The following is an 18,170-nucleotide window of genomic DNA, read 5'->3' as shown; positions in this document are numbered from 1 at the left end:
TATACTCTTAAATCTTGAATCCTTGCAACTAACTTCTAAAACTGAACTCTGGAAATGTGGAAAATATCCCAGCAGATTTCTATGAGAAACTCAAAGTGAGTCTCCTGAAAAGAATGGAAGCTGAAATAAAAGTCAAGTGTGGACAAAGTAAATACTGAAAACTATGATAGTCATATTATTTGTTGTATTAAGGATGAGTTATACATTTTTCAGCATCAGAAACTCATGTTTCTACTGGAAATTAAATAAAGAAAGAGTAGTCTTTGACTTTTGCAAAGTATTGCTTGTTTACATTCATATTTGCATACATTTATTTAACAGTTGCTCTTATCCATATGTAAATGTGGAGAAATTGTCAGAGGATGTGAATCTTTAGACCGTGACTAAAAAAACTGGGCAACCATGCAGTGTTGAATTCAGGGGGGGAAATCTGTTCCATGACTGAGGAAAAGGCAGCAAGACCTTCCCTTACAACAATGCTGCATTCATAAGGAGCCTGAAACTGTAAGACCTTAAATGGTGTACAAGTGTGTGGCTCTAAACTAAGGTTCAAGAGCTGAACCCTTTGAAGCTTTAAATGTGAAAACAAGTGTTGAATCTAATTTCTGCTGTCACAGGAGGACAATGAAGTGATTTTCAGCAGAGCTATCACACGGAAGAACTTCTGGAGCATAGGGACCATTCTGAATGCTCTATAGGGGAGAAATGGTGTACAAGGAAAGCTTTGCATTCACTCAGTCTGGAGATGGTTAGAGTACGAACAAGTAGTAACAAACTCTACAATGAAGATGATCATATTCATCTGATATTGTGAAGCTGGAACCTGAAGAAGATGGTTATCTAAGATCACTCCAAAATTGAGACCTGCAAGATGGACAGAGTCAACAGTTATAGAAAGCTCCGGTATAGTGCTTTGCACGAAGGTAGATAAGTCTGGTCTGTTTCATGTGGTGAGTCTCTATCCATGAAAATATATCAGAAAGACAGATATTTCCTATAAGATTTTTGAGGTGGATGGGAAAAAAAAAGAATTGAGTGTCGTCAGCATAGCAAAGATAAGCCATGTGAGCTTATCACAGATCCCACTGATTTAGTGTACAAGGAGAACAGAGTTGACCAAGAAATCATAGTATATAGTTATATTAGCCACTGCTGTGGGAGATCAACACAAAACACCAAAAAGAGCAAAAAGAACACTGAAAACAACTAAACTGTCTTAAATCTTTGACACCTCCTGCTACGGTCACATATCCCAAATGTGAAAGAGTGAATACAGGTTTTGCAGGCCAGCTGCCAACCATTACAGCCCAGACAAACGGCTACAGAAAGGATGGTGACCACCAATTAGCCAAATTCATTATAGCTAAATCCTTATAAAATTGCCCACCCATTGCCATAGTCAGAAGGTGAATACATTTTTGAGCATTAAACACAACACAAGATTGCTTGCCTCACATTTAACTGCTACTGTAACATTATTTGCTATTTTTGCTATTGTAACAGTTGATAGGTGATTGTTATTAATAGCTTGAAGCAGTAGGCAGTGATTTTCTTGTTCTTGTTTGTTTTTTTTTGTAATATTTGACTTTGTTTTCTTCACCACAATCAATTGTTTCTACTCACTAGCAAGATAAGTAGCCTATAGGAATTAACATAACTTTGCTAAGTTTTTAATATCAGGTGAAACAGTGGAGCGAGCTAAAGACGTTTATATATTGCTGTTTAAAAAAGCATCTGTAGATGCAGCATGCAGCAGTCTCCTGGAGATTGGCTTTCCACTCTGCATTCAACATGCTGCCTCTCTCTTACCTCTCACTAGTACATCTGCTCCAGCCAATCAGCGCCATCTAAAGAAGTTACTAAGCTGGAGCAGGTGTGGCAGATTGTGGCTGGAACTAAACTCTGCAGGAAAGGTAGATGTCCAGGAACAGAGTAGCTGACCACTGATCGAAGGAAGTTTCATCAGTGTTTTTATTCATTAATCCCAAGAAACCAAAGTTCCCGGTATTAGACCTCCCAGGAAAGAGAAGCCCGCTCCTTTAAAATTGCTATCAGGGGTCATGTGTCTATTAGTGTTTGCAACAGTAACATTATTTTATGAAGGTTGACATGTAGCACTAGAGCTTTCTATGAACTACTATGTTTCTATCACTGTATTAAAGTTGGTCCTCCCAGCACCCTGCAACTATGTCCCTGCCACTGGGAGTACACTGTGTCTTGAAAAGAGGATCTTAAAGCTGATGTTCATATGAGAATGTAAGACTGTTCAAATCCTAACACTATTACCTCTCATGTTAATATTCATAAGCACTGTCTGCAATACCATGGCAAACCCAGGGGGCCAGCTAATTCAGGCTTTGTAATACCTGCTTCTGGAGCCCTATAAAAATTTCCAATCTCAATTCCCAGGCATTACTGAGAAATCTGGTGAACCAATTATCTGATCATTAGATATCTTTAAATTCAAGTTCATTGTTTCGGAATGCCATAAAGCATCTTATGCCTAAACTGCCAGCCAATCGCTACATATCTATTTGCAAGGAGCAGCTGTGAGAACAAATCCCGGCAAAACATTCCTTCTCTTTCTGAGGGAGCCTATTAGCATTAACTCAATCCTATGGTGTACGCAAGCAGAGGCTGAAGATTTACGAATATTAGTGAACAGAATAAACAGCCGACTCAAGCGCACAACATATGTCTCCTAAACATACATTCCTATCTCCCAGAACAGTTGTGGATACAGCTGTCCTGCTTATAATGAAGGTCAGGCTCTGATGGGAGCACATCAGGCTGAACTGGAGTCTATTAGAGGAAAAAGGAAAGCGGCCGATAAGGAGCCTACGGAGGAGGAAATTGGAGATTCCGAAACCAAATGGGCTGCGGCCTGATTGCACTTACTGGAAAACACTCCACACGCTTACTTCAATCCCTCCCACAGCCAGGAAACAAATAAGATAAACAGCTTGAGTGAGCACTCTCCGGTAGCTACTTCCTCCCTATCTAGCCAAGTGACTCTCTATGGCCTCCTTCTCCATCTACAAAGTTATCTTTGAAACTGTTCGTTGAGGTTAGCACTCAGCTCATCAAAAATGGACGTCTCGGGGGAGCGTCGAGACTGCTTACCCTTTCTCACCCTGATAAAAAAGGCATGAGCTGGATGGCTCCCACCACTGGTGCATTTGAATAGGGAATGGAGGAGATAGAGAAAATGGGGCTACTCCCCACTGCACTAGCCACTTTATTACAAGACAGCTTTCTTTCTCTGAAGAACTGTTTTTGCTGGTGTTATATAGTATTACACTGCTATCCGCAATGGGCCACCTGTGACTTGTACTGTGTTATCGTCAGTGTCATAAGAAAACTTATTTTTCCTTTTTCACTCATGAATTTTTCATTCCGTGCATTTTTCAGTTGTCACTGTATTTCTTCGCATAAACACTGTATTTTAGAGATTTTAACAGCAGATATTTAACAGAGATTTTTTACAGTATGCTAAGCTGCTTACACACTTCTACAGTTAATCTACTCAGGTCTGTACTTAAGCACTGTTCACATTGTTTGATGTTTTCTTTACACTGTTTAGTCCTGCGTTTTCATCATCATCATCATCATCATCATCATCATCTTCGTCAACTGCTTAGTCCAGGGTCGCAGTTGTCTTTTCATTGCATTCACTATATTGTATTTATTGTTGGGCTTTGGGGCTAGTTTACTGTTTTGCTTAACTGTACTATGTGTAGTCCTGGTCATTTGTACTGTGTGGTCCAGAAAGCACTGGCATTGTCTTTTACTTCAATCCAATGCCCTGAGGCAGTTTTTTTTTATTGTTTCATTCCAAGCTTGCATACACCACTGTTTAAAAGTTTGGAAGTACAGTTTGCAGGCATACTAAACTAATATATGTGCACAAATGATTCTAATGTGATCTTAAAATGATTATTACCACAGGCATTCAGCCTTTTTTCCCATTACATCCTCAAGAAAAATAATTAAATCAGCTGATGAAGCAACATAAGTACCAGGATGGCAGAGGGCAAACTTTTGCTGTGCTCAGAGTGCAACATGTTTAGCTATTCAACTTTCTTCCTTCTCTGTCACCAGTGACTCTTCTAGCTTAATTTATAATGAGATCAAATTAGTATCTTGCTTGACAGAGAAGATTATACAAATAAAGGTGTGCATTAGAATGATGTTAGAAAAGAGAAGGGCTAGTAAGCAGGGCTCAGACTCACTGTCAGAGGCTCTGGCATGCCCTCAACAGCAGGGTGAATAGGTGGCATCTTGGCTGCATACATGGAAAGCCAAAGCTAATCTGATGGCTTCCCCATACTTTACACAAGCACTACTCTTCTCCAATCTCCAACAAGTTTGCTCCACTCAGTAAAATACCCACAAGAAGCCTGTTAAAAGTGGTTTTAGGTGATTCTATTTAAGGCACATGAAAAAAGCATTTCCTCTAGCGAAGCCAGTAACAGTTAGCTGTGTACCACAGCCAGGGCACTGTACCATATATAGTTATTCCTGTAGGTACTAAAGGTGCTTGTCCAGTTAGTAACACTGGGCCTCATTCACCGATATCTTCCGAATTATTTCTTAATTTTGCTCTTGAGAAAAGTTCTAACAAATGGTCTCCTTCAGATTTATAACACATTCTTAAACCAACAAAATGTTTGCACCTTTGCACTTGAGTGTGCGTACATTCTGGTTTTACCTAAGAGCAAATTCCAAATAAGGAAACAATGAAATGAAAAATGAAAACTGCACAAATGGGGTTTAAGAGGAAATTTCTTCTAAAGAACAGCTGGTGAACGAGGCCCAATAATATTAAACAGGTGTGAGTTCTGTAACCCCTCAGACATTAAACTTCGTGCTGCTTACCTCATCTAGCCTTACACACACCATCCATATGTAAGACACTGAGCCTTGTAAAATCAATCCCCCTAAATAAATCAAATCACTCTGGTCTACTGGTCAGAGCACAGGGATAAGGAAGAGGAGAGAATAAACTTTCTTCCTTTGTAAAGTCTGCAGCTGTAAAATAAACAGCGAATAACAAAATGTTTATGATCTCATGCCACAGATAACTCCAACATTTATTAATGTGATTAACAGTGCCACAGGTTTTTATATGACTTTGTTCCAACCTCTCTTTATCCCTCAGAATTAAACAGGCTGTTTTTGTTATTGTGCCTTTAAGACTGATATACATAAATCTATGTTCTGATTGGCTGCCCTCACTCAAAAAGCCTTTAGAGCTGAAACATTCCATATGACATCAGCATGGATAGACTTGGCCAAACTGCTGTGGGTTGAATAGGCAGGGCTAACTTGCTGTAGACTGATAGGTGAACACGTGTAAATGACATAAAAAAAAAACCACTGACTGCAAAATAAGATTCTTTCAGGTACTTTGTTTCCATATATGGACTAAGGAGTGGGCAGTGAATGGCAAGACTTGAAAATTTAACAATATTTACATGCTACTTCACTGTATAAGCTATTACTGAATGACGAGTGAGTCTAAACTTTGGGATGGGATATGGATGGAATTACAACATTCTCCAAGAAGAGGCCTACCATCACAGCTCGGCAGAGCATGGTTCCACTGATGGTTCCTCTCGCATACAATGGGCTCATCATCGCTCAGAGTGTAGCCCTGATCACAGCTGAACGTCACTCTGGAGCCGATGGCAAAATTGTTCCCATGCCTTTTCCCGTTCACAGGAATCCCCGGATCCAAGCACGAGTCGCTCTCCATCATGATGCCTGCAGGAACGCAGAAGACTTTCATTCCACCTCGAGCGCCCAAATTGGACAGAGTGTGGTGTCAAAAGCACTTCATACAGTATAAATCAGCAGAGGTTAGACACCCGAAGCTCTCTTTAACTGACAGTCTCTCTAAATAGAGAATACTATTTAATTCAGTGTTCGGTCAATGTGGTGACTTTCTTAATGCAGTTAAATCCCTTGACATTTCCCTTTTTGTGTCCTCAGCTTATTTCCTCCTATATAAGTCCAGGGTTTGGCGGACATTTCTATCTTTAGGAGAATCTTAAAGGCGATTTCTATTTTCGCGGCTTCTAACTAGATTGTGAGAGAGGTTTGAAATAACTGAATAATAATCCATCCACTCCAATGAGTTTCAGAGGAGATAGCAGGGTTGCATAAGGTGTGCTGTCAGAATCACTTCATGGTGAGTCATGAATATCTGTTAAGTGAATCTAGCCACCCCCTTCTATGTTCTCTTTGTGCCTGAGTCTCTCAACCCTCTCTCTCTCTCCTTATGCAGTGCATTATATTACAACGGTGTCATTCAATCCGCTCTGGAAAAAGAAAGCAATTGGAAACAATTTGGCTAATCACCTGACGCCGGTCAAGAAGGCTTATGCATTTTTTTAAAAAGGAATGACATTGTAATCAGTGGGATGCTGCACATATATCTTCAAATAAATAAAGCCATGCATTTCTATGCATCTAGATCTAATTAATATGTTAGACTGGCGAAAGATTGAGGGGGGTAGCAGAATGGGTAGATCATTTTTGTGGGGTAGCAGGATGGTTGTTGAAAAAAGTCCTGAAGCTTATATCATTGATCATATTTTCCTTTAAATCTCCCAAAACAGAAGTATCATTGTTATTACAAGCTTAAACAGAGGGTGACTGTGACTGTAAAAACTGTACTGGGTATAGTGAGTGTACTGTGTATAGTGAGTGTACAGTTGTCAATAAAAAAATATTCAACAAAAATTATTCTGTCAATATGCCTAACAACTACATTCATTACCTTTTATCTGTTAACTTTACTTGAGTATTATCCATGAACACTACAATGCCTCCATATGTGCAAATGCTGTTAATGCAGTCATACGCAAAGTTTGAACAACAATGCCCAAATTAGAAGTTAACCCATTCTCCACAGAGACCAAACTTAAATACGGCATTTTCTCCAAACTGTAATGCACAATTTATGTTTGTTTAATAACTATTTGTGAGTTTCAAATATGCCGTAACTTGAAAGACCACATATTATCGTTATTTTCCCCAGTTTGTTAGATTCAGCATACAACAGAATAAACATTAGGAAGGCCTGAGGATGCATGAACTCGTTTAAAAAAAAAAAAAAACGTATTTTGAACAGGCTGCCCAAACTTTTACAAAATTTATTTTTTGTTTATGTATTTTAATGCTGAAATAAATAGTATTACACATCATGCAATTATGGTATTTTGATAACCCAGTGGAATGTGTGAAATCTGGTGCTAGTACTGAATGTAGACTACAGGCTTTCAATGTCGGCCCCCCTCCCTCTCGCACACACACTTCTCAGAACATATCTGCACCCCTGGTTTCACAGTAATTAAGATGACAATATAAGCACTGAGGAACAAATATATTCATTTTTTCAACTCACAGCATGGATTCTAAAGAATTCATGGAATAATATCAACATAATATTAAAGTTTAATTGCATTGTAAATCGCTATTTATAAAACGTCCCCCAGCTATTATTTTAACAGCCTTCCATATTCAACTCTTACAGCATGCTTAATAATTCAATAAGGTTGGTAACCACTCTTATAGTTATCTACTGCCTCTGGTTATTATTATGATTGGTGACGTGATGTTATCACTGAATCTGCTGTGAAATGCTACTCATTTGTCTTAGCAGAGCCTGTAGACTGAGTCTGGCCTGAAACTCTGTAACTAAGGAGACAACCAGCTCCAATCAGGTTCCAATCAGACTCGCCAGCATTGCAGAGCTATTGCCGAACATGAAGCAATGGCTGAATCCGTATGGGCTCCTTGCTCGCTGTTAAAGTGCACTCACGTAGGGCATGAGCCAATGGCTTTTACACGGTATGTAGTGCTCTACACGTCAATTAGGGAGTCATTCTGGACTGAGCCAAAATGTTTTTGCGCAGAGTCCCGGGGAAGGTTGACTCACTCTCATAACGGATTTGGAAGCCCTCGCTGGAGCGGCTGTTGTCGGTGGTGAAGAGGAGGTACATGTAATTGCCGGTGCTGATGAGGAAGTGAGGTGCCTGGGTGCCGTGGTACTCTCCGATCAGCGGCGACGAGTTGGAGGGCCCGTCACGGATCTCCAGCGTGTCGTAATTAACCTCGGTCTGGAACCTGTGCGCATAGGGAGAGCAGCAGAGAGCAAGAACATATGCTTACGGCCCAGGTATTTCAACAGGATTATGAATGATTAACCCCTTAAACTCTCAGGGACCAGAACAATTTGGAATCATCATTTTCAACAATGTAAAGCCAATTTAGTTCGAATTACCTCAAATACAATTCTAACATGACACTCAAACTCTGCGACTTAATAGGTTTCAAATAATGTGGTAGGAAGCTGAAAGATGTGTCCAGAATGATAAGCAGAGCTGTAGATGATTCCGTAGCAACTTCAAAGCATCTAGAATGAAGTTAGAATGAAATAAACACTGATAATGAAAAGTGGTCTTTACTGAAAAAACTTTTACTGAATCTGAATTGGATTTAAATACAATAAATTTATTTGATGTGTTCATCATTTCTGCATGGATTAAATATTCTTTGTTTAATATAACTCAAAAATGGCAGTTGCCGTTTAAGTGGACTAAGAGAAATGGCTAGTTTAGATTCTTACTGAATTACTGTATTTTTGACTTTTGCATGGTAGTGTGTGTGTACTAATATTAGCTTCGCTCTCAGGTTAGCTTCATAAAATTATTATTAATAAGTTTTAGGGGTAAGAAATGCATGCTAATCCTTCCATTTAAGAGGAAAGGTACAGGAATTAATGCACAAAAAATGTGGGGGATGGAAAAGCTATAAAAAAAAAAATAAAAAAATGGGGACATGGCCATGAATTTGAACTTCCTCAAAATCGATACCTGTCAAAAGAAATCTTGATGGCATGATCCTTCCTGGCTTCAATCACCCATTCACAGTTGAGGGAGTCTTTGTAGTAGCCAGGCCAGCCAGGGGACAGCAGCACTCCCGCTGGAGCCGTTAAATGCCCACCACAGGGAGCTGAAAAAGAGGAGCAGAAAAATCAGACCATCAACAACCCCCCCCTAGCCCCCCTCCCCCAAAAAATAAAACCCCAAAACAATCCTGCATCTGAGCCCGGTAAGGGGGAAAGCATTTCATAGCATGTGGCTGGATGGCAAGTGGATAACAGGACCACCTCGCACAGGTTGACTGAAGCGTGAAGTATGTTCCTTTTCAAACACCAACCAGCCACTTCATTAAGTACACCTACTTGTATCTACACTCTCTGTCCATTTTATCAGCTTGACTTACTATATAAGTGCACTTATATATTTCTACAATTACAGACTGTAGCAGCACTGCTGTGTCTGATTCATTCATACCAGTGCAACACATACTAACACCCCACTATCACAACAGTGTCAACAGTGCTGAGAATGTTCCACCACCCAAAATACCTGCTATGGGGGTCCTGGCCATTGAAGAACAGAATAAAAGGGGGCTGACAAAGTATGCAGAGACACAGATGGACTACAGCCGGTGATTGTAGAACTACAAAGTGCTCCTATATGGAAAAGTGGAGCTGATAAAATGGACAATGAGTGGAAAACAAGGGTGTAGCATGTGACACAAAAAAGGCTTTTTAGTCTCAGCATTAGAGGGTCAATAATATTAATGCTTAAAGTTCACTTCACACCACTTAAACTATTATGTTTAAAAATCAAAAATTGCCCATATTCCACTGTATTGTTATATGTAGCCTTGTTACCAAAGAGCACCTCACTGCCTCTCCATTATACCTCTGGAATAAATCACCAGAGCAAGCCTGAACAGGTCTCTCGTTTGCATGATTAATAATTATTTTGTCCCAGTTACATTTAGATTTTTGATTTTATTTCTGTAAACTATATGTACATATGAACTAAATCTGTCACTATTACACTTCCAATAAAATATCCAATAAAATTCAATAAAAACGTGTTCATTATATGTTTGCTTTCAGTTTTTGTTTTCATTCCCTATTACTTCTAACACTTCATTTGCCTACCACTATAAGTCTATATATTATTTATAATAAATTATAAATTCCAATACTGGAATTAGCTAATTCTGCAGATTCCAGTTTCTGCTCAGTCTTCTTTTGCTGCAGTACTTTATTTAATCTGTGTTATTTAAACAGGTAAACAGTTCTTCAAAGTAAATGAAAGCCATAGAACACACCGCAGCAGAGATCACTTGTTCTGTCTTAAAGAACTTTACACAAGACAATGAGGCTGCCTACCTTCACAGCGAGGGACAGCCGCGTTCCACACCACGTTACCGTCCTGGATGACGCAGGTGATGGACTCAGAGCCATGGGTTTTGATGAAGCCCTCATCACATGTGAAAAGGACCGAGCTGCCCAGTAAGAAGTGCTCTCCGAAACGCTGGCCGTTGATGGGGATGCCGGGGTCATGACATTCGTTTTGGCCAAACGCTGCAGGATGAAGATAAGAGTAAGAAACGAATGTTGGAGTCAGAAGGACAGAATACTACAGAGCACAGTGATGGCCACATTAGCTGGTTGGCTGAAAAAAAATTCCAATCAAAATGAAGCATTAAAATAAAAAAATCGAATGTATTACCCCAAATGTACACATTCAAGATAGATGTTTGATGCATGAAGTTTGCAAGTTTAGTTTTGCCTTGGAGCTACGGGCCTAATGTTCAGTAAAAAGTTTGTGCACCCCTGGTCAAATTACGTTTTGTTGCTTTTGCTGAAACAAGAATTTCTTGTTACTTTTACTACATTAATGTTTATTGTATGATTTCTAATAATATAAGGGTTTTTACTATTGAAAAAAACATTACTGCGCAGATTTTAAACAATAAGCTTTGCTGCCTACGACTTTTGCACAGTGCATGTGGTCATACACAAGCTTGGGCGCCGCTGGTCAAATGACATGTTTTGTTGATATCCTAAGTGAAAATAATGAAAACATATCCTCTCCAGTGAACACATTTCTGCATATTTTAATGCAGAACTACTGTTTATTTGCTGAATTTAAATGCATTTGCTGAATATAAATTGTAAGATGTGCCCTGGGCAAAAATTGTGGCACATGTTATATTTTATGCTTTATGGTTTCCAATATGTTAAACAAAATCATCACACATTTGCCCCAAAACACGTCAAGCTGTTCATCTCTAATGGACTTGCTAAAGTGATTTCTGACACTGTACAGCATCCTGTTGTGTATAAAATGGACAAATGTGCACAAAGTTCAGGCTTGTGACCTACTTTTGTCCAAGCAAACAAACATTTGGGCAGCAAGCATGTCTTGGTAAATGGAAAACATTTGGAGTAAGGAGAAAATTGTGTAAATTTGATTTTGCCTAACTGTGCTCCGATATTTATACCTGACAACATTATTTTTCCATTCTTAGCTTGAAGAACATGAGAGCTGACTTGGATTTTTTTGCGTGAACTTCCAATTATCCTCTAATGCCTGACGTGGGCAGCTCTTTGAGTGACACGTGGGTGTCATGGGTGTCAGACGAGATTCTTCAATTATTCGATAGGCACAGGAGCTCCAGCACACAAAATCCCTGCTGGGCTATTTTTGTGGCCCTCAATTGGTGAGAAACATCTGTTTGTTCCACCCTTGTGGCAGCAGGATGGCTAATGCATGGGGACGAGGGCGCTAGGGCCGAGGTTACGACCCCGCTGACAGTGTGGTTGTTATTACGGGCCTTTCTGCCAGACACTCCAGCTCCGTATTGGGACATGTCTCTTCCTGTCTGAGAGGGTCATACCCCATTACTACAGCTTCCACTGCAGAGATATCAAACCACACATTCACCTGACACCCACACCCCCAACAAACCACCCCTATCAGCCACCATCTCGCATTAAAAACAAACCCATACAAGCAGCTGTATCTCTCACCTGCACATAAGCTCACTCACACTGCGACATGTCTGGGACAAAAATGGTGGAAAAATAATCTTGAAAATATAACCTTCTTGTGGTCATACTAAGATTTTGACTATTGGTCATTTAAAAACATACTGTTAGTGGTCTATATCTGGTGTCACGCAGCAGTACTGATATTTAAGAGGTGCTGATAAGAAAAAAGTTAAATGTGATATACAGCTCCATGCAAAAAATCAGAGAAAGCTTTAATCTTTGAAAAGATCTGAAAATATCCACAGGTATTTCTGTCCATCCTTCCACTGAGAGAAGACGACTCAGTGCTATGCTCTGAAAGGATGTGTAGCTATCAAGAGGCCCTCACCGAGAAAAGGACATAGAAAAGAAAAACTGCAAAGCAAAAAAGCTTTTGATGTTCTCAGAACAATAGACTGGTCACCCCAAAGTACAATGCCCTAGAGGGCCATGGGCTTGCTTTTCTATTATAACAAGTTATTTTCCTTTGTTTTCTTGAGATCTTAACTTATTCATATTAATGTCCTGACACAACATATTGCTTTTCCCCAGATATTGATTCCATTTCCATTAAAATGTCTAATCTCAATAAAACAGTGTCGTGATAACTGCAAAAATACCTCAAGATTTAAAAAGGATAAATAACCAATCACAGAAAAATCAAAGTATAAAAAAACCTTGTGAATCCATGGCTCTTTAAGGCTCCTGTACCGGAGTCCACTCCTCAACATCACTGAATGTGTTTGGGATTACTTACAATGTGAGAAGCAGAAAGTGGAACTAACTTCTAAGACTGAAATTTGGAAGAATATTCCTACAGATTTCTCAGAAAAACTGAAAGTAAAGGAAGCTGTAATAAGCACAGAGTGGACTTACTAAACACTGAAAAGACACCTGGCCACCATGTTCTGCATACTGCAGACAAGTGACAGACAAAAAAAACCTTTCAGAGGAAAAATCCCAGTGCTGAATTAACTCTTACAGTCTTCATTCATGTCCACCTGGAATTAAACATATTATGTGTTAAATCACCACTGGGGATTTTACGGTGTTGTATTCTGCTGGCTTTATTGGTTCTGTGGGACTGTGAACAAGCACAGCAATGCCGTTTGGCAGCTCCAAATTGCTGTGCCTGTATCTCAGTAACATTTGGTTGGTGCTCCCTACTGACCACTTTCCTCTTTAACTACAGTCTGTCTGCGTTTAGCTCCTAAGATGAACACTATACACTCAATGGCCACTTCATTAGAAACTCTTTTGCTGGTGAACAGTTTAGAGTCTGCAGCCAGTGCATAGTTTGCGTTACTCATAATCTAGCCTCACATGATCAGAAGGAAATACATACTCAATTAGAAGTAAAAGTAGCTTAAAAACAGCAACAACAACAACAACAACAACTTGAGCACAGGTATGAAAGTATCATGTCCAAAAACTGCCTTAAACTGACTTAACTGTTAAATTTAATAAAAATATAAAATGACTTTCAGCTTTTGCAAAGGCCTTATTTTTTTGTTTGTGAAAATGGAAAGTGTATTAAAAGTGTGAGGAAGTAGAGGATTCATTAACTTACTTTCCCTTAGTAAATCAACAATGTAATTGTACTAAATCTTTGCAAATGACTGTCCTTAAGTGTAAATAAAAGTGTGATCATTCAGGGGAAAAAGGACATTTCTCAAATACACTGAACTGAGTAAATTAATCATGTTACTATCCGAGTGCCAATATCTATTGAATGGCTATTTATGTTACTAAAAAAATTGGTAACAAAAAATATTTTCATGCAGAAGCGACGAGGAAAAGGAATAAAAATCTTGGAGCCGCCCACTGAGCTGGATTGGCTTGTGCTTTGGACCACCACAGTGGAAAAACAGAACCAGTAGAGACAATTTACAGCACGGCGGTGTAGCCAATTCTCTCCCTTATGGCATGTCTGGACACAGTATAATATTTCCTCTCCAAAGCCTGCAGAAACCAAATGTTTGCAGCTACTACTCAACAAAGCTCCTCTCTTTGAGTAAATCTCAAACTGAAACATTCTAAAAGGAGTTTGCCAAGGCACACATTCTCCCAAATGCCTCTTTTGGTACATTTCTTTTGGGATCATTCGGCTTAAGCAGCATTAAAAAGCAAGAAACTGACTCAAAGTTTTTACATACATATGCGAACAGCAATACACACAGGTGTTAAGGGTTAATTAAGGGTTAATTACATGCTGATTTGAAAAGCTGAATTCAATCAAAGCTGTCCTTTATGCAGTAAACGAGGAAATACGCTTAATAAATATTTCTTCATAATCACCTTTTGAATAGTCGATGTTACCAATGAGCCAATCAATCAGACTCTGTTAGAATGAAGTGCTCTGAAATATGCATGATTGAAATAAAGCAATATCCTTGAAGAATGTTTCTGCCTGACTGCATGAAAAAGAAACAACCCTGCAAAACGATTTAGCACAATAGGGTCCACTGGACAATATGAAATGAATGCACATACCAAATGAAAGTGTTTTGTGGCACCTTTGTTTTGGATGAAATGTAATGTGCAGTCTGTAGTAAGAAGTAATATTACTGTCAGAACAGCACACAGATTTGAATCCAGATTCATTGAAATTAATGCATTTTTTAAATGAAAGATTTAAGAAAGGATGGGCCTTCAGCTAGAAAGCTAATACTGCTAAATAAACAGCCAAAGCTTGTTTTCACCCATAGCATCATGCAAACTGCATTCTAAAGGGCACTCTGGTCAATATGAAAAACAGATTCCATCACTACTGCAGTTAAAGTTCCTATTTGTGTCCTATAAACGGGCCTACTAGACTCCAGTGTGAGAATTTCTTTCTAATGCATGTTGAAGTTGGGGGAAAATACTTTTTTTGGTGAAATATGAAATGTTTTTCTTTTTGTAGCAGAAACCAAATTGTTAACACCACTAACTTTTGAAACATTAATGCATTTTTCTGGTTTGACCCTTTAAACCACCCCTGGTTCCAGGCTGAACTTCAGCTGCAGCACCCTATTGCTTTAGCCCTCTTGTTCAAGTAAAACTCTGAAGTTCTATTGGTGGCTCTCTTAATTAAACCAGTTATTTACATCTACTGCCATGCGGTGAATTTATCACCAAATTACATCACTTCTGATAATCTGCAAGAAAAATCTTGGGCTGATCCTGGCATTATTAGTAGTATAAATAACATTATCACCAGAAAACTCCTTTAACAAACTATGGTCGATATTGCTTGTGGCAGAACTGAGGATAAATCAACAGTTCGTAAACAAACCAAAGCGGAAAGCTCCTGTTCCTTTAGAGCAAGATGTAACACAGAAGTATGAGAGTGAGTGGCTACAATCGCAGAGAAGCTGGAACCATTGGCTGTAGGTATATTTGATTGATTCATTGGTTGGAACATGCAGCCACATTTGTTCTCACTGGATGTTAATGAAAACTGGAAACTGCACTTACACTTCTTATTACATGATATTATGTTGAGGTTGAATTAAGTAATTAATATGTTCTGATTGCAAAGCTTATTTTGTCCACTCACATGGCTACATAATACAAAAGTGGTCAAATTTTTCTTTAGTTTCAAATTTGAGCAAGTAAGGCAAATGTAATTAACCATGATTAATTACACATACTAATTCAATTAATTATCATTGTTTCAATTGTCAGGCCTAGTATTTTAGTTTTTTTTTCCTTGCTGGCAAATGCAGAGTGAAGTTAGAGAGCCAGTGTTACTGCCAGAAAGCCACGTGTCTTTTTCAACTGTGTAATTGTGGTAATTATCTGCAAAACATCATTACACTGGAGAGAATGGATTGCTTAAATGAGAGAAATGACTTTCCAGGAGGACAGCAAGCTTAACGTTAAAGTTTGCAAGGAAGCTACCTGGATATCTACTGAAGTTTTTCATTTGAAAAATATTTTAAAAATCTCATTGGAATTTAAAGAAAATGCTACACTGTTTACAGACTGAGGCAAATGTACACTAATGTTAGCTTGGTTGTATTTATTAGCCAACAAAGCAGTGGCTAGGCACATTGAGGTGTTAAATAATCTCAAATAAACTTGGTGTGGACAATGAAAGATGCATGTTTGATTATTAAATCGGATAACAGCAGGTTGTATAGCTAAAACATCTGTATAAGCCACACATTTTTATAGATACTCTCAGCAACAATAAAACATTGTTTACTTGTATAGGTGATATTGAAGCCCTTCCCAGTGTTGGAATGATCTGACTGGAACTCCAGGCGCATGATGTTGCCATTGCTGGCGATCTGAGAGGGCACGTCCTTGCCGGAGAAGGTGCCGAAGGTGGTGGGCTCAGGCATGCCATCATCCTTCACAATCAGATAGTCAAACTGAGGTTCTACCTCAAAGTCGCTGAAAATGAGATGGATCCGGTTGCCCGGCTCGGCTATAATGAGCCACACGCAGTTCATGTTGTTGCCATACTCCTCCGGGTAGTTGGGGGACAGGATGATGCCTGATGGGGCGGTGAAATTGAAGAAGCAGGAGACTGCAGGGGGAAGAAGAGAGGCAGAACAATCCGTTACACACTTTGATGGAGGGACAATCATTTTCATTAACTGAAGCTCTCATTTTTGGGAATCAAGGAGAACAAAATAAAATGATTCCCATTAAAATCAAGTTCCTGGACCCCTAAATAGCTCTATGGGCTTTAGCTAATAGAACGTTTGGCTTCCAGGTCTAATACAGTGCTCAGGGAGGAGGGGGCTGCACACATGATTTTAACATCGTCACATAGATTGTTTCACTGGTGCCAAGCGGACTGTGACTCAGGCAGAAAATCAACAACAACAAAATTATTAATTCAGCAGGCCCAATCTTAGGTAAAACACCGTAACCATCACAAACATCTTACAATAAATGATAATCTCAGACATGCTAGGTGGCTGAGTATTTGTAAAACTGTGACATAATAAATGAATGAGTAATAATTGATCCTGAGAACAATCTGCTCAGGAATGACCGTCTCCCAGGCCAACCCACTGGCATTCGGATTCGCACCATCTATCTGTCAAGCCCTTACCAGGGCAGCGCATTAATCATCCTAAATGGCAAAGCGTTAATTATAGCCAGCCGCTTGCTTTTGGAGGAGGACTCACAAACGCAGCTGGGTTTGTTTCCAGACCACTGGTTATTCTGCTGGCACGAAATCGTCCGCTCGCCGACCAGCTCGAAGGCGGCCTGACACTCAAAGGTCAGCACGTCGCCGTGTGAAAAACTGTCTCCCGTTCGCTTGCCGTAGGCTGGGATGCCGGGGTCTCCACACCCTCCTTTATTGATCTCTATACAGGAAAGAAAAAATAGAAGACTTGTCAAGGTTCTGTTTGTCTTAACTGTGAGATTTTCTTGAGATGAGTGGAATTCTGGTGCACTGACAAAATAGAGAATAAAGAAAGAAAGAAAAAAGAAACAAAGTCATGGAGAAAGAAAGAAAGACATTTTACTGATTTAATCGGTGATCTAGCATCATCATTTTGAACATTTTATGCACTAACCCAACATATAAAATATATAAAGAAATAATTGAAAAAGAAAGAGAAATGTTGTATTAGATAAAAAAGAAACTGATTTCATAATAAAAGAATGAGAAATAAAGTAATGGAGAAATTACAAGGTTTCTGCTGCTTTGACAATCTAAATAAATAAATAAATAAATAAATAAATAAATTCACTGGTTTGAGAAAGAATAAGTAAACAGAAACAGAAACCTGATCATAACAGCCTGGTCACACAACCTTCCTCAATCTCAATAACTATATCTAGTCAACTATACTTATATGTATATCTACATTCATATCTATGTCTATAATCTATATCTATGTCTATATGTAGTGAAGACCAGTCACACAAACGCAGAAGGAAGCAGGGGAGACACTGCTTTACTTCTTCAGACTTTCTCGGCATTTGCAGGTGGTGAACCTGGGGTAGTTTTTGCACCAGCATAAAATGACAGTGACAAATGAATGACGTTCTGGAAGAGTTCATTTTGGTCTTAACAACCACAGTGTCAACTCGGCAGCAAGCGCTTCACTGACCCAGCCAGCCAATAATCTGCAGGGGGATGAGTTCTCCCCCTCCGTCTCTTCACCACCAATTCAACAACCTCTGCGAGGTGTTAAGAGCAAGTTAAATACCTCTGCAGCTGCCGGCGGCAATTAGCCGTCCGATCCGCAAAGATGCGTGGCTATCGTCTTCAAAGCGGACTCGCGCTGATCTCATGATTGAGAAG

General features: G+C 39.3%; 1 protein-coding gene across 2 annotated transcripts in view; it reads right to left on the bottom strand.

The window, feature by feature from the left end:
• LOC108425438 (CUB and sushi domain-containing protein 1) overlaps positions 1 to 18,170 on the bottom strand; it is a 664,112-nt gene that overhangs the window by 206,144 nt on the left and 439,798 nt on the right. For both annotated transcript variants that reach the window (XM_017694090.2, XM_017694091.2), the window contains exons 13-18: positions 17,041 to 17,223; positions 16,104 to 16,430; positions 10,265 to 10,459; positions 8,883 to 9,021; positions 7,946 to 8,133; positions 5,578 to 5,766 (exon numbers count right to left, since the gene is read on the bottom strand). In XM_017694090.2, the coding sequence (XP_017549579.2) occupies positions 5,578 to 5,766; positions 7,946 to 8,133; positions 8,883 to 9,021; positions 10,265 to 10,459; positions 16,104 to 16,430; positions 17,041 to 17,223 (1,221 nt within the window). The remainder of the gene's footprint in view (positions 1 to 5,577; positions 5,767 to 7,945; positions 8,134 to 8,882; positions 9,022 to 10,264; positions 10,460 to 16,103; positions 16,431 to 17,040; positions 17,224 to 18,170) is intronic.

This window comes from Pygocentrus nattereri, chromosome 5 (assembly GCF_015220715.1).
Source record: "Pygocentrus nattereri isolate fPygNat1 chromosome 5, fPygNat1.pri, whole genome shotgun sequence".
Classification (NCBI taxonomy): domain Eukaryota; kingdom Metazoa; phylum Chordata; class Actinopteri; order Characiformes; family Serrasalmidae; genus Pygocentrus; species Pygocentrus nattereri.
Note: the sequence above shows the minus strand (reverse complement) of the source record. Positions and strands in the feature narration are given on the sequence as shown.